Source organism: Plecotus auritus (assembly GCF_963455305.1).
Source record: "Plecotus auritus genome assembly, chromosome: 7".
NCBI lineage: Eukaryota > Metazoa > Chordata > Mammalia > Chiroptera > Vespertilionidae > Plecotus > Plecotus auritus.
The window spans coordinates 45,398,268-45,422,640 of NC_137774.1; the positions used below are offsets into that span (position 1 = coordinate 45,398,268).

Sequence of the window (24,373 nt, forward strand, 5' to 3'; positions counted from 1 at the left end):
CCCTCCCCCGCAAACAATGAAATATCCAGCCCAAAATATCAGTAGTGTTGCTGTTGAGAAAACCATGGTCAGAGCCTCTGGGCAGGCTCAGAGGATGTGGCCACCCTGGTTCATGCCTCTATGAGTGGGGCAGGGCCCCTGACCAACCACCCAAAATGACACACTCAAGATGCAGATAGTGACAAAAAAGTTTATTCTGTACTTCTTATGGCATCTGGTAGTGGATAAACTTGGAGAGAGGGCCTGGTTTGGAGGTGACAGGGAGGGCACCAGGGTGAGCTGCATGGGGGCTTGAGGGATTTTGAGGGCAGGCAGTGGAGAGCCCTGAGGTGAAACAGGTTAGGAAGGGCCCCAGGAAGACAGATTCTCCTGAGGGGTAAGGTAGGGTGCTTCCTTCAGCCAGCCCTGGCAGAGAAAAAGGGCAGAGAGCGGATGTAGGAATCCAGTCGGGAGCGGAAGAGCTCACTTTGTACAGTTTGTCCCAGCGGGCACAGGGGGTTCTTCACCACCAGCTCCACGTACAGCTATGGAGAGGGACAGTGTTAGAGCCATACTTTGGACACTTCTTGTTTCCGACTCCAAACCTTGTATAACCTCAAGGATGTGTGAATACATAAGGATCAAGGGCTGGGAGGCAAGCCCTCCTTGATGAGAAACTAGTGGTGGGAGTGTTGAAATTCTGACTTCCATAGAGATAAAATAGGAGCCTGGCAGGAAATCTGAAGGAGTCTCGGGGCTCTACATGGCCATGGCATACGTTGAGGAGCTTTGTGGGGAAGGTCCCAGGGGCTGGCACTGACCGCACTATAAATGTGATGCAGTACATCTCGGATGGGTCCGACGCCCAAGTCAGTATTCATGACAACCTTGATCCCAGTGGGCGTCTCGTAGTAATGGAGTTTGTAACGACTAGTTTGGAAGGCCAGAAAACCATCCTTCCTGCAGGGATGAGGAGGATGTTAAGGAATGGGAGCAGAATCTTCCCAAAAAGAAACTTCTAGTCATCTCTAGGTCTATTCCCTTTTCTTTAAACATATTTGTAGGTGCCTGGTTTAGTAGACACCTTCCCCAGGCTCCGTTCCCCCTCCTCCATATTTGACCCCCACACCCAACCTCTCTATCATCAGATTTTCCCCACCATCGCTCCTTGCAGCTCTGGCACTCTTGCTCCGGATTCAGCTTCCCCTCTCGGGGGGCCAAATGCCCCTTCCACTCCAGAAAGTTTCCCCCACCCCAAATTCCCAAGGCTAGTCCTTTTCCCCTCAACATTCCCTCTGACTCCGCGTACATGTCTAGCGGGGACATCTTGCTGACAAACGAACGAATAGAGAAAAGCATCCCGTACATCAGCTTGAACTCCTGGAGGAAAAAAGGCAGAGTTAGCTCTTGGTTGTTGAAGGAGAGGGCCAAGGGTGGGAAAGAGCCAAGGTTAGGAGAGGGGAGGCTGGACTAGGACTATGTGCGTCTGGAGATGCGAGGTCACCCGGTTGCGCGGGGCCCTCTCGTCACCTCCTCCTTGGGGATCCCCGCTTGCTTCTTGCGGTGCCACTCGCTGTAATGCAGACATACTCCATTTCGGTCAAACAGGTACAGGTTGTGGACAGTCATCTGCGGGGCACAGAGCATGAGCCTTGCTCCAGGACCGCCCAGCCTCCGTGGGTTCCAGTGTTCCGTCCCTGATCCTTCCAAACAGGCGAGTTCCCCTCTCCCAAACTCACCGGAACTGCTCCAAGTGCCTGTCACTAGATACTTCCGGTTTCCGCGGAGCCCCGCCCCACCCGGTCCTTTCACGGCAGCGGAGCAATAACTCCGTCCAAACACACCTTGTGGCCCTAGGGACTGCGCGTGCGCATCCCGGCTTCCGGGCTCCTGAAGCCGTAAAGGCCGCGGCGAGCGAGGTCCCGGGCTGGTGACGTCACGGAGGCGAGCGAGGCGGGGCTTCGGAGGGTGGGCGGGCTGCTGCCAACGGTTTTGAGTGTAGGGGAGCGCGCGAGGGGAGGTCTCGGTCTTTCCGGATCCCGTCTCGGGGGAAGGGGCTGTCGCTTGTCCTCACCTTGACAAATTGGGGGCGCTGAGGACTGGAGGTGTGGGGTAATCGGAACGGGGTAATCGGGGTGGAGCATCTCAGGCTAGGTTTGAGGACGGTGTCCTCTCTAGGGACGTTCTGAGGGTGTGACTGAGTTCACAAAGTTTCCTTTGGGGTAGGAGGAGGGGAGGGATTCTAGGGAGCCTTACCATGGCTTTCTTGCTTGGAGGGAGTGTACAGGAGAGTTGACCCTGGGTAGATCGGTGTAGTGGGCGGAGGGGTGCAGTGGACAGAGGGGTACAGTGGGCAGGGGGGTGTAGTGGGCAGAGGGGTGCAGTGGGCAGGGGGTGCAGTGGGCAGAGGAGTGCAGTGGGCAGAGAGGTGTGGGGAGCCTAACGTCCCTGCCTCCGAGACTGGAGCCAGTTGACCAGCAAGTGAGGCGGCTGGACAGAAATTAGGCCCTTATTGGATTTGGGGTTTTTTCAGTTTGCACGTCTGGGTGTGGGGTTTTAAGAGCTGAGTTGACCGGTGATGCAGCCTGTGCAGAAGTTGATCTGTAACTTTAAGCACTAGATGAACTGCAGAGGTGCTTTTGAGGCACAGGTCTTCTGTCCCCACTCGTGCTGCATCCCCCTTTTCCACAGTTTCCAGGAGCTGTGGAAAGAGATGCTTTTGCTCTCTCCCATGACCGGTGGTACCGGTGGGAACCTTTCCTCTAACCAGAAAGCCTCCATACCCTTCCTCACCAACGTTCCTTGGCTTGGAGCCTTACTCCTTTCTCCAAAATCTTCCTTTTCTGTGCACTTTCCCCACTGGACTCTCCTAAAGCAGAACCTGTAATTCCCAGCTCTGCTGTCTCCAGTTATCTCTTCCCTGTACTCATGGCAACATCACCTACCAGTCCCAGTTCACCTCTCCGGGCAGAGGATCTCCTGAGTGATTCATCAGAAGTTCCTGGGCTGAACCAAGTGTCCTCCGAGGTGACCTCCCAGCTCTATGCTTCTTTGCACCGCAGCCGTCAGGCAGAGGCCACAGCCCGAGCCCAGCTGTATTTACCCTCCACCTCCTTTCCGCCTCATGAGGGGTTAGACAGCTTGGCCCAAGAGCTGAGTCGCAGTTTGTCAGTTGGATTGGAGAACAACTTGAAGAAAAAGATGAGGGAGGTGTGTCTGGAGGGGACCTCTGAGGTTTTGGGATTGGGGGTGATAAAAAACAAAAAGTTTTATTGAGATTTGAATTATTATTGGATTTCAAGTTCCTTTTAAGTACACGGTCATGCTTGTTTCTGGAATGTGTATGAGGGGGGAGAGTGGCCTGGGACACCATAATTTGGGAAATCGTGAAATTTCCCAGTGTTTTCCTTTGTCAGAGATACCTGCACTGTGGGCTAGGTTGCTGTGTTTTGACTGGGATTTGGGGACTGGTGGTGAGGATAAGTTTTCTCCATCCTAAAAAGTAACTAGGGACTTACGGATAGAGCAACGTATGCTAAGAGCCTTCCAGCTCAAAACTGTTTTGATTGTATGGTTCAAAATTAGGCATGTAAATAACGAAAGCATAGTTTAATAAGTTGAACATGTTACAGAGAAGATAGTTATTAGTGTTGCATAGAAAAGATCTCATAACCAATTTGCAGACTGGTTAGGTCTTCCAGAGTTCGAAAAGCTGATAGCTGATAGCCATGGGCTACACAGTCTTTCGGCAGGGTATTTGCTCTCTAGTCGGCAACCATCCTCTCCACACTTAACTTAATATGCCAGATCAACTTATTTACACAACCTGTCTGGCTTCTGTACACATTTGAGTGTCTGACCCTTATTGGGTCAAGTTCTCCTGTTCTTGCTTTTCTAGGTGCTGGAGCAAAAAGTATTGGGTTTTAGGGGGTACTAGATGCCATCTATCCTGGCAGTGGTTGAATATAGATTATTCAAGTTGCTTTTGGTTTCTGTGTTACTTTTTTCTAGGATGGTTCCAAGCATATCTTCGAGATGGAAAGTGTTCGGGGCCAACTCCAGAGCATGCTCCAAAACTCACGTGATACAGCCTATCGTGAGTAAATCCCTTCCCCATAAAGGAGAACCTAGATTTACAGGTTGGGAGAAAGTAGAGAAAGGAAGTGGCTTCGGGGAGGACCTAGACCTCTGATAAGATTTCAGGAGGAAAGGCTCCCTTTCTTTGGCAGAGGGGCTGGAGGAGTGGGTGAAGTAGAAAGGAAGGCGCTCTGCTCTCTTCTTCAAGTGGTCCCTGTTCCCATCCTTACCTGACCCTGGCTGTGGGGTCCCTCTGCCTCCCTGTAGGGGATCCCCTTACTCCAGGTGCTGGTTCAGAGAAACGGGAAGAAGACTCCTTTGACAGTGAAAGCACAGCCACCTTGCTTAAGTGAGTTCTCTTCGGATTCTTCTAGCTTGCTTTCTTGGAAAGCCGAGTGTTCTATTCCTTAGCTCTTCCTTTATTGCCCTTGTACCTCTTAAGACCTAAGACACTTGTCACTTAGCTTTTACTTTTATCCTTTCTCTCCTATCTTCTACTCCCTTTACTCCTTCAGGAACGTGGGCATCTGCTGACTAGTACCTGGCCTTCTCCCAACCTCTAGTCCTCCTTCTCCCAGGAGAGTTAGCTTGCTTCTGCTGAGATTTTTTTTTTAATACATTTTATTGATATTTTACAGAGAGGAAGGGAGAGGGATAGAGAGCTAGGAACATCGATGAGAGAGAAACATCGATCAGCTGCCTCCTGCACACCTCCCACTGGGGATGTGCCCGCAACCAAGGTACATGCCCTTGACTGGAATCGAACCTGGGACCTTTCAGTCCGCAGGACAACGCTCCATCCACTGAGCCAAACCGGTTTCGGCCTGCTGAGATTTTTATCACAGGAAGTGTGGCATAAAGGAAGGAGCACTATAGAGTGAATCATAGAACCTATGTACTATTTATGGTTCTAATAGAGGCCCGGTGCATGAATTCTGGGTGTGGGGGTCCTGCTGGCCCCCACATGGATTCCTGCTGGCCCTGATTGCAGGCCGGCGGGGGGAGGGGCCACGGCCAGTTGGCCGGCCGGCCCCACCCCCTGGTCGAACTCCCGGTTGAAAGGATAATTTGCATATTAGCTTTTTATTATATAGGATCACTATCTAACTTAAAGACTTCAGCCAAGTCTCTTGCCCTTTCTGAGTTTTAGTTTGCTCATTTGTAAAATGTCACGGTTGGACTAATGGGTCTCAAAAGTTTTCCCAATCTTAATATGTCTACCTGGTTTGCTCAGCACCCGGCCCCTGCAAGACTTATCTCCATCTAGCTCAGCCCAAGCCCTGGAGGAGTTGTTTCCCCGTTACACCAGCCTTCGGCCAGGACCCCCACTCAACCCCCCGGATTTTCAGGGCCTGAGAGATGCGCTGGATTCAGAGCATACCCGCCGAAAGGTGAGATATTAAAGCTTCCTTTTGAAAGTAGCAAAGATTAGAAAAGGGCTGAGTGCTAAAAAAGGCAGAGGGCTAAGGGCTCACAAGCTGGGACTTTGCTCAAATGGCTCTTCGGGAACCTTCTTTCACCATCCTATCTAAAATGGCACACCTCTTCAGATATTCATTACTCTCAGTTCCTTCATATAGCTTATCACAATCTGCTATATCTTGCTTGTTTTGCCCTTCTAAAATCTAAGCTCCTTGTTCAGCACTGTCTTTCTAAGATTTAGGATATACCTAACACATAGAAACCCTTCATAAGTATTTGGTGAATACACAGTGAACTTTGTTTTCTTGTACAAAGGCTTTATAGCTATTGATGTAATGAGCTTTATCTCTCTGTACCTGAGTCTGTCTGAGTGGGAAGAAAGAGAGACAAAGCAGAAGAAAAATCAAAATCATTGATTATGTTGTCATTTTTGGAACTCTGTCTTCTATTTATTTTTCTTCTATTTATTTTTCTTTTTTTTAATATATTTTTATTGATTTCAGAGAGGAAGGGAGAGGGAGATAGAAACATCAATGATGACAGAGTTATTTATTGGCTGCCTCCAGCATACCCCGTACTGGGGATCAAGCCTGTAATCTGGGCATGTGCCCTCACTGGGAATTGAACCCATGACCTCTTGGTTCATAGATTGATGCTCAACCACTCAGCCATGCCGGTTGGGCTCTGTCTTCTATTTTCAATGCCTGGGCATGAATGAAAGGCTTTTGCCTCTATCCTTGCTATGTTTAATCATTGTGTTCAATGAGCTTCTCAGGCAGGAATAACTTCCACTCTTTGCAGCGTGGGCTGTTGCACCTCTGCCAAAAGTTCCATAGATCCAGGAAAAGGGAGAGCCTGGAAGCTAAGCCCCTGCTCTCTGAGATGGCAGAGGAAGGTGTTGGAGGACTTGGGCCTTAAGGTTCCTGCTCTAAAATTCCTGATTTTCCTCTAAACCTATTCTGTTCTTGGGACACAGCCCATTTCCTGTCTCCAGTCCATTTCCCCCTAGAGGAGGTGGAAAGTTTGGTGCTTGGTCAGACTGAGGATGGCAAACCTCAGTTTCCTTATCCTTCTTCCCAGCATTGTGAGCGCCATATTCAGAGCCTACAGACCCGAGTGCTGGAGCTTCAGCAGCAGTTAGCTGTGGCCGTGACTGCTGACCGCAAGAAAGATATCATGATTGAACAACTGGACAAGGTGCCAGGCTAGCAGAATGTACTGGGTCTCTCCTTGGAGAGCACCAAGAAATAGTTAATAGGGGTTGGCCAACTAACATCTCTTTGTTCATGCCAGGAGCTGGGGTGTGGGGTGGGTTACTGACTACTGAGAGAAGGTGACTGTTGATCTCACCCCCATGGACAGAAAGAGGGCAAAAATATTATTTTGAAATTCCATCTGACTTTCCTTTCCTGAGACCCTGGCCCGTGTGGTGGAGGGCTGGAACCAGCATGAAGCCGAACGCACAGAGGTACTTCGGGGACTCCAGGAGGAACGTCAGGCAGCTGAACTCACTAGAAGCAAGCAGCAGGAGGTGGGCAATGTGTTTTATATGGAATTAGAACCTAGGTCACTGATTGCTAGAATAAGGGGAGTAGAAATAGCTCCGGAATTAGGTCCTAACAGATTGACCTCAATCTTGCAGTAACTGACCTGACAATTCTCTCCTATTTCTGCTCCTTTCACTGTTTCTGTTGTTAAACTTGCATCACTGATGTCTTCCCAGCTTTCCCTACACCATGTAGTCTTTTTGGCTCTCAAGTCATTTAGTTAACTCTTAGTTTTAAAGTTTACATTGTTAATGCTTTTTGAAGTATAACATATAGAGATTCCTCTCAGTTCCTCTGTGCTATGTACCTCTCTTCCCAAAAGACAGTAACCCGCCTGGAACAAAGTCTTTCTGAGGCCCTGGAGGCCCTGAATCGCGAGCAGGAAGGTGCCAGAATACAGCAACGGGAAAGAGAGCTGCTGGTAAGAATGCTGGCCTGGGTTAATTCCAATAGAGGCTGTTATGTTAATTACTTTTAGAAGGCTATGGGCAATTGATGGATGTGGGAGTTCAAAACTTTAGTTACACCAGGGCAGTATTTCTCAAAGTGTGTTCCTTGGAACACTAGTTCTGCTAGATACTCTCCAAAAAGGGCTCTGCCACCAAGTAAGTTTGAGAGACTGCAAATTACATCCTCACCACATCCATCTGGGGGATTATTTTAAAATACGGATTTCTGGGACCCATCCCCAGAGGTTTTGACTCAGTAGATATATGGTTTGTGAACCTAAATATTTTCAGAAATTTCCTAGGTGATTTTGTTCAGCCAGGTTTGGGAATTCTAGTCTAGGGCATAGCCAAAAAAGGGATGATACTCATTCATGTTTCTTATTGCTGAAATGATAAGGTGATTACCCATATGAATTAGTAGCCAGGTTTGGAACTTGTTGCATGCATAACACATGCTTGCTACATGCATGCTGGTAATCTTAACAGGCTACATCCAACCGTGTTAATGAAGGTTGCTGGTTGGCTAGTACATGATAGAAGGCTGGGTTTTTTATTCTTTGTGGAATTTCTTATGATGGTGATAGCTTTTATATATTTATTGAAAACTTACTATGTGCCAGACACTGTGCTAAATGCTTTACATACACTTTTTTTTTCAAAGGATTTTGTAATTGATTTTTTGAGAGAGAGGAAGAAAGAGCGAGAGAGAGAGAAATAGCGATGTGAGAGCTATACATCCATCAGCTGCCTCCTGCACTCCCCCTACCAGGGATCGAGCCCGCAACCCAGGCATGTGCCCTGACCAGGAATCGAACCAGCAGCCTTTTGGTGCATGGGATGATGCCCAACCAACTAAGCCACACCGACCAGGGCCACATACACTTTTTACTTTAATCTTCACAAGGTAGACCCTAATATTATGCCTGCCCATTTCACAGATAAGGATGTGTACCTAAGAACACATAGTAAATGACAGAGCTGGGATTCAAACTGAGATTTGAACCCAGATTTACCTATTTCTGGAACAAAAGGTGTTATCTATTATATTATAATCCTATAGGCTTGTCAGCTTTTGTATTTTTAATGGACATAATTCTCAACAGGCACATTGTATGGTGGTGAATGGGCAGATTGCTGGTCTCTTGAGGGCATGCTGAGGATCTTGGTTTTCTCCTGGGGCTGTAGGAAGAGGAAAGGCAAGCTTTGACCTTGAGCTTGGAGCTAGAACAGCAGCAGTGCCGGGCCCTGCAGGAAGAACGGGATGAGGCTCGTGCTGGGCAAATCAGTGAGCATCGACAGTTGGAAACACTTCAGGTTGCCCTAGAAGAAGAACGGCAGACCTGGGCCCAGCAAGAGCGCCAGCTTAAGGAACGCTACCAGGCACTGCAGGAGGAGGGCCAGGCTCAGCTGGAAAGGGAGAAGGTAAAAGCAGCAGTTGGGCAGTGGGGAACAGATGAAGGGCAAAATAATTGAATAAGATGGGATGTCAGAATGTGGGGTATAGGGGGCTGGGATGGAGAGTGAAGAACTATATGTGGGAGACAAGATGGAGAGTGTAGGGCCAGCTAGAAGGGCTTGGGCATCAAATACATGGAAAATCAAAGAGTAAGATTGAACAGATTAGAAACTAGATCAAATGTGAAGGGAGGGAAAGGAAGCTTGGTTTTTAGGGTATGCGGGGGGTGGGGGCGTGAATTGGGGAATAGAGGTAACCAGGAGACAGGAAATTAGGTATGTACTTAAGCTTGATTTCCCTTTCTCAGGGGAACATGCAGAGGGAAGCCCAGGCCGCCCGGGAGGCCCAGCAGCAGCTGGCATTGATGCAGGCTGAGATGCGGCGGGTAGAAGGAGAGCTGGATACAGCCCGGAGAGAGAGAGATGCCCTGCAGCTGGAAATGAGCTTGGTGCAGGTCAGTGGAAGTAACTCTGAAGCAGCGTGACCTTTCAGGAGTCACTTTGACTTTTATAGGCCTTTGTTTTTATGTGTAAAATGTGTGTTAAGGGCAAATTAATAAGTTTCTGAGAGCATGTCAATCTCAGAGACTTCTTTCCCTTATTAGTGGTTGACTTAAGAAGATATTCAATTTCTGGGTTAGTTAGACCAGTGTTTGAACAAACACACTTCTTTCACCTGTCCCATTCAATTGGAGGACTGACCACATGGAAACCAATTTATCATGGAGACCAACGGTAAAGATGTTAATAAACAACTAATAAGTAGCAATTTATAAGCTGCTGTAACTCCTGAATTGGTGCTAGATGTATGTGTGCACTTGTGTATTCAGTAAGCCTGTTGAGTAGCCCCTCCATGTAAGCTCTGTGCTAGGACCTGGGAATAGCCCTTGCCAACAAGGAGCTCACCAGCTAGATGGGAATTTGTCTAGTACACACATTTTTGAAGTAGTATGGTAAACGATAATTGAGGGTAAGAACTGCTCTACTCATAATGTCATTTTCTTAGTAAGGTCTTCTCTAACCACACTGAGTAAAATCTGAAACCTCTGACAATCCATTTCTCTTCCCTGTTTAACTTTCCTCCTAATATACTACATAGTATGCCTTTTAAAATCTTGTTTGTTTTCTGTAAGATCCACGAAAGCAAGGATTTTTGTCTGTTTATTGTAGAATTCCAGAATAGTGCCTGGCTTTAGTGTTCAAGTCCTCTATTTCCTCATTGTTCGACTATTATTGAAAGTAGGGTATCAAAGTCTCCAACTATTATTGTAGAACTGTCTACTTCTCTCTTTAATCCTGTCAATTATTAATGTATTTTGGGGCACTTTTAGGTGCATAAATGTTTATAATTGTTCTATCTTCTTTTTTCATGTTTTTATTTATTTTAGAGAGGAAGGGGGATAGAGAGAAACATCAATGTGAGAAACATCTTACCTCCCATATACACCCTGACCAGGGATTGAACCTGCAACCTGGGCATGTGCCCTGACCAGGAATCAAACCTGCAACCTTTCAGTGCATGGGATGATGCTCAACCAGCTGGCCAGGGTGCTAATATCTTCTTGATATAACTTTTTTTGGCTTAAAATTTATTTTTCCCCACAACAATATAGCTCCTGAGCTCTCTTTTGGTTACTATTTGCATGGACTATCTTTTTACTTACAACCTATTTGCATCTATGTATCTAAAGTGAGTCTTATGTAGAAAATATATAGGTGGATCATAGGCATATATATTGTTTTGTTTTATTAATCATAGGCATATATATTGTTTTGTTTTATTAATCATAGGCATATACAAAATTCCCTATTTAATTTATTTATAATGATAAATAACTACCTTTTTTCAATTACAGTTGACATTCGTTTGTGTTTTTTTTTAAGACTAATTGCTACAGTCTTTTTAAAAATATTTTTTTATTGATTTCAGAAAGAGGGAGGGAGAGAGAGAGATAGAAACATCAATGATGAGAGAGAATCACTGATTGGCTGCCTCCTGCACACCCCCTACTGGGGATCAAGCCCACAACCCAGGCATATGCCCTGATTAGGAATTGAACTGTGACCTCCTGGTTCATGCGTCAACGCTTAACTGCTGAGCCATGCTTGCTAACTTGGTTAGGCTCGCACACTCTCTCTTTTTCTCTCATCCTCTCTCCTCTTCCCACCCTCTTCTTCTTTTTCCCTTTCCCACCTCATATCATTTGAGATTTTCTTTTGGACATCATGGGAGAATATTCTTTTTTTATAATTTAAATTCTTGCCCTGACCGGTTTGGCTCAGTGGATAGAGTGTCGGCCTGCGGACTCAAGGGTCCCGGGTTCAATTCCAGTCAGGGGCGTATGCCTTGGTTGCGGGCACATCCCCAGTGGGAGGTGTGCAGGGGGCAGCTGATTGATGTTTCTCTCTCATCAATGTTTCTGGCTCTCTCTCCCTCTCCCTTCCTCTCTGTAAAAACATCAATAAAATATATTTAAAAAAACAAAAATAAAAAAAAATAAAATAAATTCTTTAAGATTTATTTTATCTCTTAATATATGGTCAACTTTTCTAAATGTTTCATGTGTGCTTGAGAATATGTATAGTGTTTGAGTGCAGTTTTGAATTTGTGTCTAGTTTGTTAACTGCTTAGACCATTATAACCATACTAGAGGCCTAGTGTATGAAATTTGTGCATGGGGGAGGGTGTCCCTCAGCCCAGCCTGCACCCTCTCCAATCTAGGATCCCTCGGACATCCCTCTCACAATCCGGGACTGCTGGCTCCTAACCATTCGCCTGCCTGCCAGCCTGATAGCCCCCTAACTGCTCCCCTGCTGGCCTGATTGACGCCTAACTGCTCCCCTGCCGGCATAATTGTCCCCAACTGCCCTCCCCTGCTGGCCCGATCACCCCCAACTGCCTTCCCCTGCAGGGCTGAGGGGACTGGGGGACTCCGGCTAGATGAGGCGGGGCTGAGGGGACTGGGCGCTGCCATCTTGTGGCTGTGGGCGCCACCATCTTGTGAGGGCATGACAGTCAATTAGCATGTTCCCTCTTTATTGGCTGTGGGTGCCGCCATCTTTGTGAAGGCATGATGGTCAATTAGCGTATTCCCTCTTTATTAGATAGGTGTTTTTTTTTTCCTGTTAAATCTCCATTAGTGTGGATTTGTCTATTTTTCCTACAGTCTGTCAATTTTACTTTATACATTTTGTGGCTATGTTATTAGATGTGTATACATTTTAAAATTGTTATGTCATTTTCTGGTAATTGGATATTTTATCCTTATGAGGTGACTATCTTTTATAATGCTTTTTGCCTTAGGGTCTGTTTTTTGCTTAATATTAATAGAGCTATACTAGCCTTTCTTTTAAAAATAGAATTTTCCTGGCAAATATTTTTCTAATCTTTTTACTTTCAGCTTTTATATATTTGTATTTTAGTCAGAGCATTAGGTTCATTAACATTTAATTTATTTATTCATAGTTGGATGTGTGCTTTACTTTATATCTTATTTTGTCTTGCCTATTCAGTGTTTATTTTTCTCTCCTTTCTTGGACCTTTTAGATTCATTACTTTTTGCTCATTTTACTCGACATTTTTCTTCCTCAGCTAGTTTCAAAGTCATAAACTCAATTTCTGTTTGTTTGTTTGCTTTTATAGGGGTTACTTTAGAAATAATATCATGTATACCTAAATTATCAAAGTTTAATTATCAGAGATAAATATCAAAAGACAAAGAAAGGAGCATCAATGCTACATGTATGGCTCAAAGTAGAATTCTCAGAGAACTTTAAAAATTGTTTTTAAAATATAACAAAAGTTATCTGTAACACAGGTTCAAATATCTATAATAATAAAAGCGTAATATGCTAATTAGACTGGACGTCCTTCTGGACGAAGCCAGGGCTACAAGGGAAGCTCGGGTCCTGGGTGCCAGAGGGAAGCTGGTGCCGGCAGCCGGGGGAAGGAAGACCTACTCTTGCATGAATTTCGTGCATCAGACCTCTAATACTAAAGTAAAAAGCATTGATTGTTTCCTCTTATCATACCATTTGGTGTGCCTCCTTCCAGAGCCTTCTCATATATGAGCTTATGGGCTGGTGCATTAAAAATATGTTAACATGCTATGTATTTGCTGCAACTTGTTTGTTTTTTAACCTCAGATCATAGACACCTTTCCATGTCAGTACATACAGATGTATATCATTCTTTTTAATAGTTATATAATATTGCAAGGAATAGATGAATCATAGATTATTTAAGCATTTTTCTTTTGAAGAGAAATTTACATGGATACCGATTTTTCACTATAAAAACAGTGCTGCAGTGAACATCATTGTGCATAAGGCTTTGGTACCCCTTCTATAGGACAGATTCCTAAAGGTGGAATTGCTGGCTTAAAGGGAATATATATTAATTTTCATTAAAGCAATTAGGTAACAAGATATCTAGAGTCAAAATCATAGAAACAGAAAGAATGCTGGTGGCCAGGGTTGGGGAGGGGAAATAGGGAGTCATTCAGTGGGTATTGAGTTTCAGTTTTACAAGATGAAAAAGTTCTAGAAATCTGCACAACAATATAGTTAACACTACTCAAATGTTCACTTAAATGGATTAAGAGGGTACATTTCATATTATGTGTTTCTTACCACAATTTAAAAAAATTTTTAAACAATTTAGGTTAGTGCAAGAGTTTGGTATGATTGGGACATATTTGGGAGAAGTGAGGTAGATGGGTGGTGGGAAATCATAAAGGGCCTTGTAAGCCATATTAAGTAGCTAGAACTTTTTTTAGCCAGTTGGGGCATTTGAAGGGTTTCAAACAAGGGAATAAATAAATTGCACATTTTTGTATTTAGGATACATACTCAGCCACGAAGGGGAGGATCTATTGGGGCCAGAATGGGAGAGGGGAGAGGGTACGGTAGAGGCAATGAGGTCAATTAGACTTGAAATAATATTGAATTAACGTAGTAGTGAGTGGAGGGGTAAATTGGATGTTAAGGAAATAGAATGGGACAATCTGTTGGAAGGGGTAAAGAAATAGGAGTCAAGGATAACTCCAGGTTTCAAATAGCTTGTGTGTTTCAGTGGAGATTGGTGTCATTAATTAAGGCAAGAAATATAATAGGGACAAAAGGTTTGAGGGTAAAAAACCAAATGAGCTCATTTTGGATATATTGTATTTGAGGTGTATTAAAATAGTTATTCAGTAGTCATTCTTAAAGCCTGGAAGAAAGGTCTAGGGCTAAAGAGAGAGATTTAGAAAGTGTTTAAAGTATAAATGGTAGCAAAAACACATGGCCTAAAGGCCAAACATTGATTATACACATGCAAAAGCATCAGTGGCCAGAGTGTTAGTGCATGGTCAAAAGAAGGCTGAGGACAGAACTGAAGGAAGCATTCAACCTTTATGGACAGAAGGAAGAAGAGCAATCAGCTGAGACCAAGGATCAGTAAGACAGAATGAAAACACGGAGATGGTGGCAGGTGGCATCATGGGAGCTAAGGGAACATGGTTTTAGAAGGAAGGGTTGGTTTAGGTGGCAGGTGTTGCAGCAAGATCACATAAGACTGAGAAAGCACCACTGTTGGATTTAGAAATTAAATTCTTTGCCATGAAGTATATTATAAGTAGAAATCAGATTTCAGTGAGTTGAAAAAGAAATATGAGAAAATGGAGAGAGTGATATAGCCTGGTTCTGCTTTAGGAGGAAGGGACACTGACATTTATTGAATGTCAGGTACTGTTACCTCTGACACATATAATAAATTTGATTGTTCTACCTAACATTTATTTTGGTTAAAAAAAATACATTTCTTTTGTCCAGAGTCATTTTCAGCTTTGTGTACATATAAGGTGTGAGTACTTCATGATCTAAAAGGAAAGGGAACCTCTTTCACTTCCGTGGCAAAGCTCTTGACTTTCATCCCTTGGTCGTGTGAGGGGAAATGTTGGCACATGGATTTTTGTCTACATTCTATCATCAATCCTCTCTCAATTCCAAACAAAATTGAGCTGTTACCCCACCTTCCTTCACTCCCAGGCCCGGTATGAAAGCCAGCGGATCCAGCTGGAGTCAGAGCTGGCTGTGCAGCTAGAGCAGCGGGTGACAGAGCGGCTGGCCCAGGCTCAGGAGAGCAGCCTGCGGCAAGCCGCTTCCCTGAGGGAACAGCACAGGTACTTGGGACTTACAGGATGCTGCCCCTCCTCAGCCACACGGGTGTTGTCGTTTGTGCCCAGCCCACATCCTCTCCGATACCTTTATCGTTTTCCAACATGCTGGCTGCCGCAGTTGGACCGAAGTGCATCTGGGGGACAGCTGCCTACAGGTGCACATAGAGAGCCAGAGTGCTTGATGATTTTCCTCCCATAGGGCGTAGCCTTTACCCAGTAACTGATGGGACAATGATGAGCTGTGACCTACTCCATCTCCAGAGCTGCCCTGTAGGATCGAGCCTCTTTTCCATCCCAGTCTCACTTCCCTCATCCCTACTCCCCTACCAGTTTTTTCTGGAAATGCTTCTAAGTGAGTCATTTTCCCATAAATCCTCATCTCAGCCTCTGGGGAACCCATTCTAAGACACCAGCTTTGTCCTTGTCTCTTTCCTGAGCCCACTGTGCTGTGCCTTGCTGGCTGCCTGTGGCTGGCTGTCTCTCACAGGCACACATGCTGGCTTCTGTCTCCAGATTCAGTTTTCTCGTCTCACCTGTGTCCTCTTAGGAAGCAGTTGCAGGACCTCAATGGACAGCACCAGCAGGAATTGTCCACTCAGTTGGCTCAGTTCAAGGTGGAAATGGCAGAACGAGAGGAAAGGCAGCAGCAGGTGGCTCAGGACTATGAGCTCAGGTACTGGTCCTTGGAGTATCCCTTTTAGGCCTGGTCCTTTCCCTGCGCATAGAGCTCAAACTGGGAGTGGTGAAGAGCTGCCCCTCCATAGACCTGTCCTCTTCTGCATTGGCCCCACCGCCTTTCAGGATTTCCAATGTCTTCTGACATTCCATTTTGGTTCCTCTTATTCCAAGTCTGCTTTCTCAAAGGCTACCTATGTGTCTTTTCTTCAGACTGGCCCGGGAGCAGGCGCGAGTGCGGGAACTGCAGAGTAGAAACCAGCAGCTGGAGGAACAGCGGGCTGAGCTGGTAGAGCGACTCCAAGCCATGCTGCAGGCCCATTGGGAGGAGGCAAACCACCTGCTGGGCACCTCTACCCTGCCTGCCAACCCCCCAGTAGGCATTACCCCTTAAGCTAAGCTGCTCAGAGTTGTGTTTAGATCCCTTCTTTGGAAATCTAGCTTCCTCCCAAGGGAACTCCTAAGTTCAGGTCCTTGGACCTGCATTTTTTTTTTAATCTGTGTACTTGTCCCAAAAATAACTGTCTCGTCAAAAGAAATCTTTTTTCCATGGCCATAGCTCACCCAGACTGGCCACATTGCGTTGGGCCTAACTCTCTCCTCCAAGCCCAAGAGGTGGTGAGGAACACATGATATTAGTTTTGCAAAATGGTAGTTGAATTATGATGTTAAGGGCCAAAATTATTGCTAAGCCCTGCCCTAGAGTAGGGTTGAGAGTCTCACCCCTGACCCGTCTTATGTTGGCATCTCCTGCTTCCTTCTTTTAATTATGAAATTTTTATTATTAGCTAAAATGTTTTTTTTTGAATAGGTAGTAGCATGCACATGGTAAGAAAAAAAATCCAAACAGATCAAAAAGGTACACAGTGAAAAAAAAAAAAAGGTACACAGTGAAAGTAATCTCCATCCCATATCTGCACCTCAGTCTCCCGGTTCCTCTCCCCAGAAGCAACCACTGTTACTGGTGTCTTGAGTGCTCTCCCCACAAATGGTAGCCTTCTATACACTATTCTGTAATTTTTTATTTAAGTACTTATTGGTGGAATTTAAAGTTGTTGCCTATATTTTGCTACATTCTACAAATTGCTGCAATAAATATCATCAATCAATGTTTTTGTGCAAATATATCTATAAAACTTCTAGAAATGGAATTGTAAGATCAAAAATAAGCATTTTAAAATTTGATAGATACTATCAAATCTTCTTTTAAGGAAGTTCTACTAATTTGTAATCTGTACCATGTCTTGCCTCTTTAAATGCACTGGGCTTTGACCCTTCTTTCTGCCTACCTCTTATGCCCAGGCCCCAACTGCCTGCCCCTCCAGCCCTGGGCCTCAGGAACGAGAGAAGGAGGAGAGGAGAAACTGGACGATGCCTCCCATGGCCGTGGCCCTAAAACCTGTATTGCAGCAGAGCCGGGAAGCAAGGGACGAGCTGCCTGGGGTTCCACCTGTTCTCTGCAGCTCCTCCCCAGACCTTAGCCTCCTGCTGGAACCCCCTTTCCAGAGCCAGCATTCCTTCCAGCCCCTGGAGCCAAAGCCAGATCTCACTTCATCTTCAGGTAACTGGGGACAGACATATTTGGGTTCCCCTTACATGCACTAATTGGCTCCCTCTTACCTCGATTCTTTTCTGTCTGGGACTTGAGTATTTAGATGTCTGAGTGACCTTGGGTTGCAAGGAGTAGAAATCTACTCAAGTTGGTTTGAATAAAAGCCGTGAGAGCTCATGGAAATGTGATGTAGCTGGACCTAATGAGAACTGGAGTTGGACCCAGCAGCACTATCAGGGGCTGAGGCGGCTGCTCTTCCTCCCTTTGGGCTTGCTTGCATGGGCTCTTTTTTTTTTTTTTTTTTTTTAAATATATTTTATTGATTTTTTACAGAGAGAAAGGGAGAAGGATAGAGAGTTAGAAACATTGATGAGAGAGAAACATCAATCAGCTGCCTCCTGCACACCTCCTACTGGGAATGTGCCCGCAACCAAGGTACATGCCCTTGACCGGAATCAAACCTGGGACCTTTCAGTCTGAAGGCCGACGCTCTATCCACTGAACCAAACTGGTTAGGGCTTGCATGGGCTCTTGACTGCCTCTCCCTGCACATCTGCTTCTCTCTCTTGGTAGACCACCACTTCCTCTACTCAAGATTTTAGCTCTCGTAACTTCAGCTTGAACATGGATTTGACCAGCCAAGACACTAGATAACCTTATAGAGATCACGGTGTCTGTTTCCTAGGTCCAGTTTAAAGAGACGTAATCTGATGGATTGGCTAACCTTGGGAGTGCCAAGGATGAGGGTGCTCTGGGTGGTGCAAACATGACAACCCAGGTTGAATTAAGAATGAGGGATGCCCTGGCCAGTGTGGCTCATTTGGTTGGAGTGTTGCCCTGTTGCTCTGTGCACCAAAAGGTCTCAGATTCTATTCCCGGTCAGGGCACATAACCCAGGTTGCGGGTTTGATCCCTGGTTGGGGTGTGTGCAAGAGGTGGCCGATCAATGTTTCTCACATCAGTGTTCCTCCTGAATATTAGTTTCAGTTCTTTAAGTAGTTTATGGTGGTACTAGAGGCCCGATGTACAAAATCCATGCAAGGGGCTCGGCCCTCGCAGCCAGAGTAGCTTGCCTCGGCCCTTGCAGCCCCGGCTTCGTTTGGAAGGTTGTCCAGAAGGACATTGGGAAGGTCGTTCGGCTGTCCGGTCTAATTAGCATATTATGCTTTTATTATAGATTTATTTATTTAGAGTTTGAGTACTACAGCTTTCCCCTTTCATCTACACTTCTTAGAATTCAGCTGATTCATCTCCCAGTCCCCTGTAACCCTTTCCTCCAGCTACTTTAATTTTTCGTTATCTTCTCCTTGCTGCAATGTCCCTCTTATATTTAATAGGCCTCTTTTTGGGGGGGCATTTGGTGAGCTGAGTTGTGGAGGAACCCCTGTCCCTACAACATACACATGTGTATGTGTGCATGCACACATACATGTTTCATTTTACAGCTGGGGCCTTCTCTGCAGTTGGAGCCTTCCATCCTGATCACAGAGCAGAGCGGCCATTCCCTGAGGAAGATCCTGGATCAGATGGGGATGGCTTCCTGAAGCAAGGGCTGCCACCCCCTTCTCAGTTGGAGGGCCTCAAGCATTTTTTGCAACAGGTAAGAGAGGGCCCACTCATCCCACCTTTTTTTTTTCTTCTTCCTTCCTCATTTCCTTTTTCTACTCTAGGAGTCATCTCCCTTTTTGGATTAATACTTTGTCCCAGCTTCTTACTCTCTCAGTCTTATTCCTATCTTGTAAATCCTTTCTGGAATTTAGGTGACCAAGTGTAGCTCTTACTTCCCCAGCTTCTGCTTCCCTTCAATACCTAAGTCTCTTTCTTTATTGGGCCTGAGGGAACCTTACTATCTTGTCCCCCAGCTGCTGGAGACAGTACCCCAGAACAATGAGGACCCCTCTGTGGACCTTTTAGCCCCTAAGTCTGGTAAGTGCCAGCCTAAAGAAGGTTGGGGCTGGCCTGGAAAAGTGGGAGTGGGTTGTCTGGGAAGGACTTTTAAGAGCTGGCAAAGATGATGGAGCCTAATAAAGGCCAGGGGGCAGGACCTCCTTGCTCTTTAGCCCATTTCCTGATTCTTTGATCTCTTTCCTTTTGCTAGTTCCCCTGACTGTCCCATCTTGGGAGGAAGCACCTCACGTGCCACGCCTCCCACCCCCTGTTCATAAAACTAAAGTACCCTTAGCCATGGCGTCTAATCTTTTCCGGGTCCATGAGCTTCCCTCAACCCATTTACAGAGCAGTGGTCCCAGCAGCAGCTCCCCAGAGAGAGGTAAGCAGGTCATGGTTTACTGGGAGATAAAAAGACAAGAGGTTGGGTGTGGAGCCAGTACGTGGAACAAAGGCCCTTCTGGGTTCCGAGGGAGATGGGATGAGGGCTAGGGAGAGAAGGTCTAGGATGACAACCATTACTGATATGTCTCTTAGGTGGAGATGGGCTCACATCCTCGAGGCAGCTGATGGAGATGTCTCAACTGTTACGGCTATACCAGGCTCGGGGCTCGGGGGCACTACCTGCTGAGGATCTGCTGCTCTACCTGAAGAGGCTGGAACAGAGCGGGTACCAGCCTGGGAGGGAAGGGAGGAAGGATTAGTGGGTAGAATCTGGACTGTGGGCAGGCACATGGGTCAGGCAGGGAAGAGAGGATGTGTATGTTGTCCATTGAGTACTCTTTTGTCCTTTTCTGGGGAAGAAAGTGAGGGTGAGATGTACATCAACAAGTCGTTTCTTCCTATGTCTCTCACTGCTCCCACCTTTCTTTTGTCTCTTCCTTTCCACTTTGTTTTTTTTTCTTTGCTTCTAAAAAGTCTCTTCACAATGTCTTTCTACCTTAGTTTTGTCTTCTTTACCCTGCAGCTCTTAATTCTGAATCCTAGGCTGTGATTTCCTAGTATAACTCAGTATTTGATTCCACTTATATCTCCTATTTAATTCCAGGTCTATCTTGTTTATTTTTATTCTTTTTTAAAATATATTTTTATTGATTTCAGAGAGGAAGGGAGAGGGATAGAGAGATAAAAACATCAGTGATGAGAGAGAACTATTGATTGGCTGCCTCCTGTACGCCTCTTACTGAGGGATCGAGCCCGCAACCCTGGCATGTGCCCTTGGTTGGAATCGAACCTGGGACCCTTCAGTCCACAGGCCGATGCTCTATCCACTGAGCAAAACTGGCCAGGGCTGTTTTTATTCTTAAGAGACAGAGTTGGGGAGTAGTTCTTCTATTCAGTGTTGGGGAGAGTGGGAGGAACTACTTCCCCATCCTGCTCCCTTGTGTGGCAGGACTGACAACCGAGGGGATAATGTCCCTAGAAGGAACGCAGACTCCCGCTTGGGTGAGGTCCCCCGGAAAGAGGTGAGCGCAAGCAGGGAGAACGTGGGGGATGGAAGGGCTCCCACTCACTCGTTCCTCCAACTCCACACACTCCCTGGCTGGCTCTGTTCTCTGTGGCCTCGCCCATCCGATTCCTGTTCCATTTTCTGTAGTGGCCCCTCCCCTTTGCCGAAAGATGCTGGTCCTCTCCAGGCATGATGCCTTTCCTCAGTGAGGTGGGAATGAGAGTACACAATGTTGACTGTCTCTTCTCTTCCTTCAACTCTCAGATTCCCTCCCAGGCTCTCCCTCGCCGCCTTGCCGCAGTCTCTAAGACTGAAAAACCTCCAGCACGCAAGAAAAGTGGACACCCTGCCCCTGGCAGCATGAGGAGTCGGGCGGGAATCTGGAGATGAGCCTCTTGCCCTTTCTCCTCTTGTTTGTATTCTTATTACTCTTTTAATAAATGCTGGATAGTCTGTATTAGAGTCTGTGACTCTTAGGAATTGGCAAATGGAGGTTTTGTAGGAAACTATTTTGTAAAGAAACCTCATTTTATTCTATTTGAGTATTTTTTTATATGTTACATTTCTATTTTATATTTTGTGGAAAAAGACAGGAGGACAGTCTTATGGCTAGACTGGAGAAGTTTTAATGAGCTAAGGTTCAGTGTTTAAAGGATAAAACCTACAGAGTGACTAGCTGTGGTTGGCAGTGTAATTTTGAATGATTTTTATTTTCTTTATATGTTCCTGTGTTTTCCACATTTTCTAAAACAAGTATGTATTATTAATCAGAACAGGCAAACTTTTAATAAAAGAATAAGTTATGGAAAGAGTTTGAGTAAAAATTTGATTGTTGGAGAGATAGAATTTTCTTTCAAGAGCAGATAATTATTTTAAGATTTTAACTTTTTTAAAAGAATTGAATTGAGAGGAGGAAGGGAGAGGGGGTGCAGAAAGGAGAGGGAAGGAGAGAGTGAGAAACATCAATCGTTGCTTCCTGTACACTCCCAGGCCTGGGATTGAACTTTCACCTAGGTATGTGTTCTGACTGGGAATCGAACCTACAACCTTTTAGTGAATGGGATGATGCTCCAACCAACTGAGCCACCCGCCCAGGGCCTAGGTGAGCGTTTTTAGTGGCAGAATCTACTAGAGTCTGTGAGGCCCTTCTATTTGCTCCTGAATTATTTGGTTAGGCCAAAAATAGATATAATAGGATATAAACTCAAATAGCATTTCATATTAATGAATGTTTAGGTCTTATTTCCTCCCATCTAAAAAGTAACTTCTTAGCCCTAGCCAGTTTGGCTCAGTGGATAGAGCGTCGGCCTGCGAAGTGAAAGGTCCCAGGTTTGATTCCGGTCAAGGGAACATGACCGGGTTGTGGGCTTGATCCCCAGTGGGGACTTGTAGGAGGCAGCCGATCAATGATTCTCTCTCATCATTGATGTTTCTATCTCTCTCTCCCTCTTCCTTCCTCTCTGAAATCAATAAAAAATATTTTAAAATACTATTTTTTTTAAAAAGTAACTTCCTAGCCCCTGGGAGAGGGAAAAGGGAAGAAAAGATAATAAACACACCTGACCAGCAGGTATATGGGTTCTCCTGCCCCAACTCTGGCCAGGACAGCATAGTCATCAGTCTCACTCAGGACTGCTCTCGCTGGCAAAGAAACAGGCACACTTGCAGAGGAGTAGCACTAGGCTCGAGGGGCTTTCCAAGCTGCCTCTCACCCACCTATGGAAATGTTTGCTTTTCTATTTTTTACCTCAGATACATAAAATTGATTTGACCAAACTCTGTGACTTACGACACAGTATCATTTTTGGTAGCAGAGGGTTTTATACCATTTTTAAAAACTGGCAAAATGAACACCTAGTCTTATCTCATTATCTCTTGGATTCCAACTTGCCACCATCAGTCAGCATGCCCTACATTTTTCTTAACATTAAAGACAGGAGAATATTTTCCAGCTCTCCAGAACAAAATCAGAAAAGGGCACAGTGCTGACTTAACCATTTTGTGAGCTAATTATTTTGATTTTTTGAAAATATGCTATACCCACATTAAAAATCTGCTTCTTCACCAAATGCCACCAAGAAGGCTGGGGAGGAGGAGAAAACCCACAGTCAAGCAGCTGCCCATTTTTCCTCCTATAATTAATTGTCGGGAATATTCTGAGAGAGAAGAATTAAAATATTTTTGGAGTTCTACAAAAACCCACATTTAGACGAAGTGGGTGCATTGGTTAAGGTCAAGTTTCACTTGGCGTTGACAGGGTGTGATATGGGACTTTGCCTCCTGAGGACTCCCATAGCTACTTGGTATTGGTTCTGGTGGTTCTGGTGGTATAATATATTAGGGTAAAGGCTAAGCTGTTATAACAAAGAAACCCAATGGCCCAGTGACTTTTGGGCCAAGTTTATTCTTTGGTAATGTCCAGAGCAGTGGGTGGTCCTGCTGCAGATGATCACCTAGGTCTCAGGTTCCTTCCATCTTGCTCTGCCATCCCCTAGATCAGTGTTATTATTTGTGTGGTAGAAGCAAGATCATTGTCACGTGGGACTCTCAACTGGCAAGAAGGGAAGAGAGCCGTGTCCAATGTCGTAAGACCCATACTTAGAAATACCACACATCAATTTTGTTTCATTGGCAAGACCTTGGTCACATGGCCACATCTACTCGGAAATGTAGCCTAGTTGGCTGCCATCTATGCAGCTATAACTCTATTACTGTACAAGATCTAAGGAAGAAGTAAGAATGGATTTGGGCGGACAACTAGCAATCAGTATTGACTGTGCAGATAATGGAAAAATGCACCAGACCATATAAATCAGTCCAACTATGTCAAGTGTTGCTGAGACGTGGAGCAATAGAACCTCTACTTATGCTCTACTGGTGAGAGGCCCAGGAGAGGAAAGTAGATCACTTTGGGAAATATTTTTGCATTAAATAGGAAATGTGATGATGCCCACACCTTGGGATGCAGTGACTCTGTCCCTACGGAGATGCCCTAGAAAAACTTGCCTGTGTGTGCACCAGGAGACAAGTACAAGAAAGTCATAGCAAAACCTGCAAACAGCCCGGCCGGCATGGCTCAGTGGCTGAGTGTCAACCTAAGAACCTGGAGGTACTGTTCAATTCCCTGTCAGGGCACGTGCCTGGGTTGCAAGCTCAATTCCCCATGTGGGGTGTGCAGGAGGCAGCCAATCAATGATTCTCTCCCATCATTGATGTTCCTATCTCTCCCTTCCTCTCTGAAATCAATAAAAAAAAAAAAAAACCTGCAAACAAAATAGATGAGCTGAAGTTATATACATTAATATGGATAAACATACAAACATAATGTTGAGTGGGAAAAGCAGATTGCAGAAGAAAATATCCAGTACACTGTTTAAATAAAGTTTGAACACAAGTACAGCACATGTGGGAAGCCGCCTATTGTCTTCACTAGCAAGGAGCCCAGAATGCTGGTGACCCTTGAGCACTGGCAAAGGTCAGAGCTATGCACGCACTGTTTAGTCGAGACAATGGTAGCTGAAGCAACTTCCCCACCAGACAGTCATGTAAATCCTTACTGATAAGATAGTCTGTCTGTTACTAGAAATTGCCTGCCTAAGGGCTATAGGTGTATCCCAAATTGAATAAAAGGATGGCAAGGCCTGAGCCCAAGCAGAGTCCTCCTGGGCTCCCGCCTGGCCCCCCAATTTCCAAATTATTATTTCTTGTCTCTTTCATTT

The 24,373-nt window shown here is 45.4% G+C and overlaps 2 protein-coding genes across 5 annotated transcripts; one reads left to right on the top strand and one right to left on the bottom strand.

Annotated features, from left to right (window-relative positions):
* Positions 1–176: 176 nt before the first annotated feature.
* TRAPPC1 (trafficking protein particle complex subunit 1) lies at positions 177–1,857 on the bottom strand. Of its 2 annotated transcripts, XM_080678734.1 has the most exons (5): positions 1,719–1,857; positions 1,510–1,608; positions 1,289–1,359; positions 801–939; positions 177–524 (listed from the first exon to the last, which is right to left on the bottom strand). In XM_080678734.1, exons 2-5 carry the CDS (start codon positions 1,606–1,608, stop codon positions 396–398), a joined length of 438 nt encoding a protein of 145 aa, XP_080534860.1. In that variant the 5' UTR covers positions 1,719–1,857; the 3' UTR covers positions 177–395. The 2 variants fall into 2 exon arrangements, with proteins under 2 accessions (XP_080534860.1, XP_080534859.1); XM_080678733.1 differs by having other exon boundaries at positions 1,510–1,849.
* Positions 1,858–2,757: 900 nt separating this feature from the next.
* CNTROB (centrobin, centriole duplication and spindle assembly protein) lies at positions 2,758–21,111 on the top strand. Of its 3 annotated transcripts, none has more exons than XM_080679005.1 (19): positions 2,758–3,189; positions 3,991–4,075; positions 4,324–4,405; positions 5,291–5,447; positions 6,559–6,675; positions 6,893–7,009; positions 7,348–7,446; positions 8,660–8,896; positions 9,238–9,384; positions 14,960–15,093; positions 15,638–15,763; positions 15,979–16,141; positions 17,068–17,326; positions 18,763–18,917; positions 19,180–19,243; positions 19,416–19,586; positions 19,742–19,874; positions 20,598–20,670; positions 20,919–21,111. In XM_080679005.1, the coding sequence occupies exons 1-19, from the start codon at positions 2,908–2,910 to the stop codon at positions 21,042–21,044; spliced, it is 2,727 nt and encodes a 908-aa protein (XP_080535131.1). In that variant the 5' UTR covers positions 2,758–2,907; the 3' UTR covers positions 21,045–21,111. The 3 variants fall into 3 exon arrangements, with proteins under 3 accessions (XP_080535131.1, XP_080535130.1, XP_080535132.1); XM_080679004.1 differs by having other exon boundaries at positions 2,779–3,189; positions 5,324–5,447; XM_080679006.1 differs by having other exon boundaries at positions 3,066–3,189; positions 3,991–4,079.
* The last annotated feature ends 3,262 nt before the right edge of the window (positions 21,112–24,373 follow it).

Bases quoted from the DNA above. Each gene is read 5' to 3' on its own strand.
- TRAPPC1 (XM_080678733.1), bottom strand. From the start codon at position 1,626: ATGCTCTGTGCCCCGCAGATGACTGTCCACAACCTGTACCTGTTTGAC. The intron at 940-1,288 runs GTACGCGGAGTC...TCATCCCTGCAG, and splicing joins AAGATGTCCCCGCTAGACAT to GAAGGATGGTTTTCTGGCCT. The intron at 525-800 runs GTCAGTGCCAGC...CCCTCTCCATAG, and splicing joins TGCATCACATTTATAGTGCG to CTGTACGTGGAGCTGGTGGT.
- CNTROB (XM_080679005.1), top strand. From the start codon at position 2,908: ATGGCAACATCACCTACCAGTCCCAGTTCACCTCTCCGGGCAGAGGAT. The intron at 5,448-6,558 runs GTGAGATATTAA...CCTTCTTCCCAG, and splicing joins CAGAGCATACCCGCCGAAAG to CATTGTGAGCGCCATATTCA. The intron at 16,142-17,067 runs GTAGGCATTACC...TCTTATGCCCAG, and splicing joins CCCTGCCTGCCAACCCCCCA to GCCCCAACTGCCTGCCCCTC.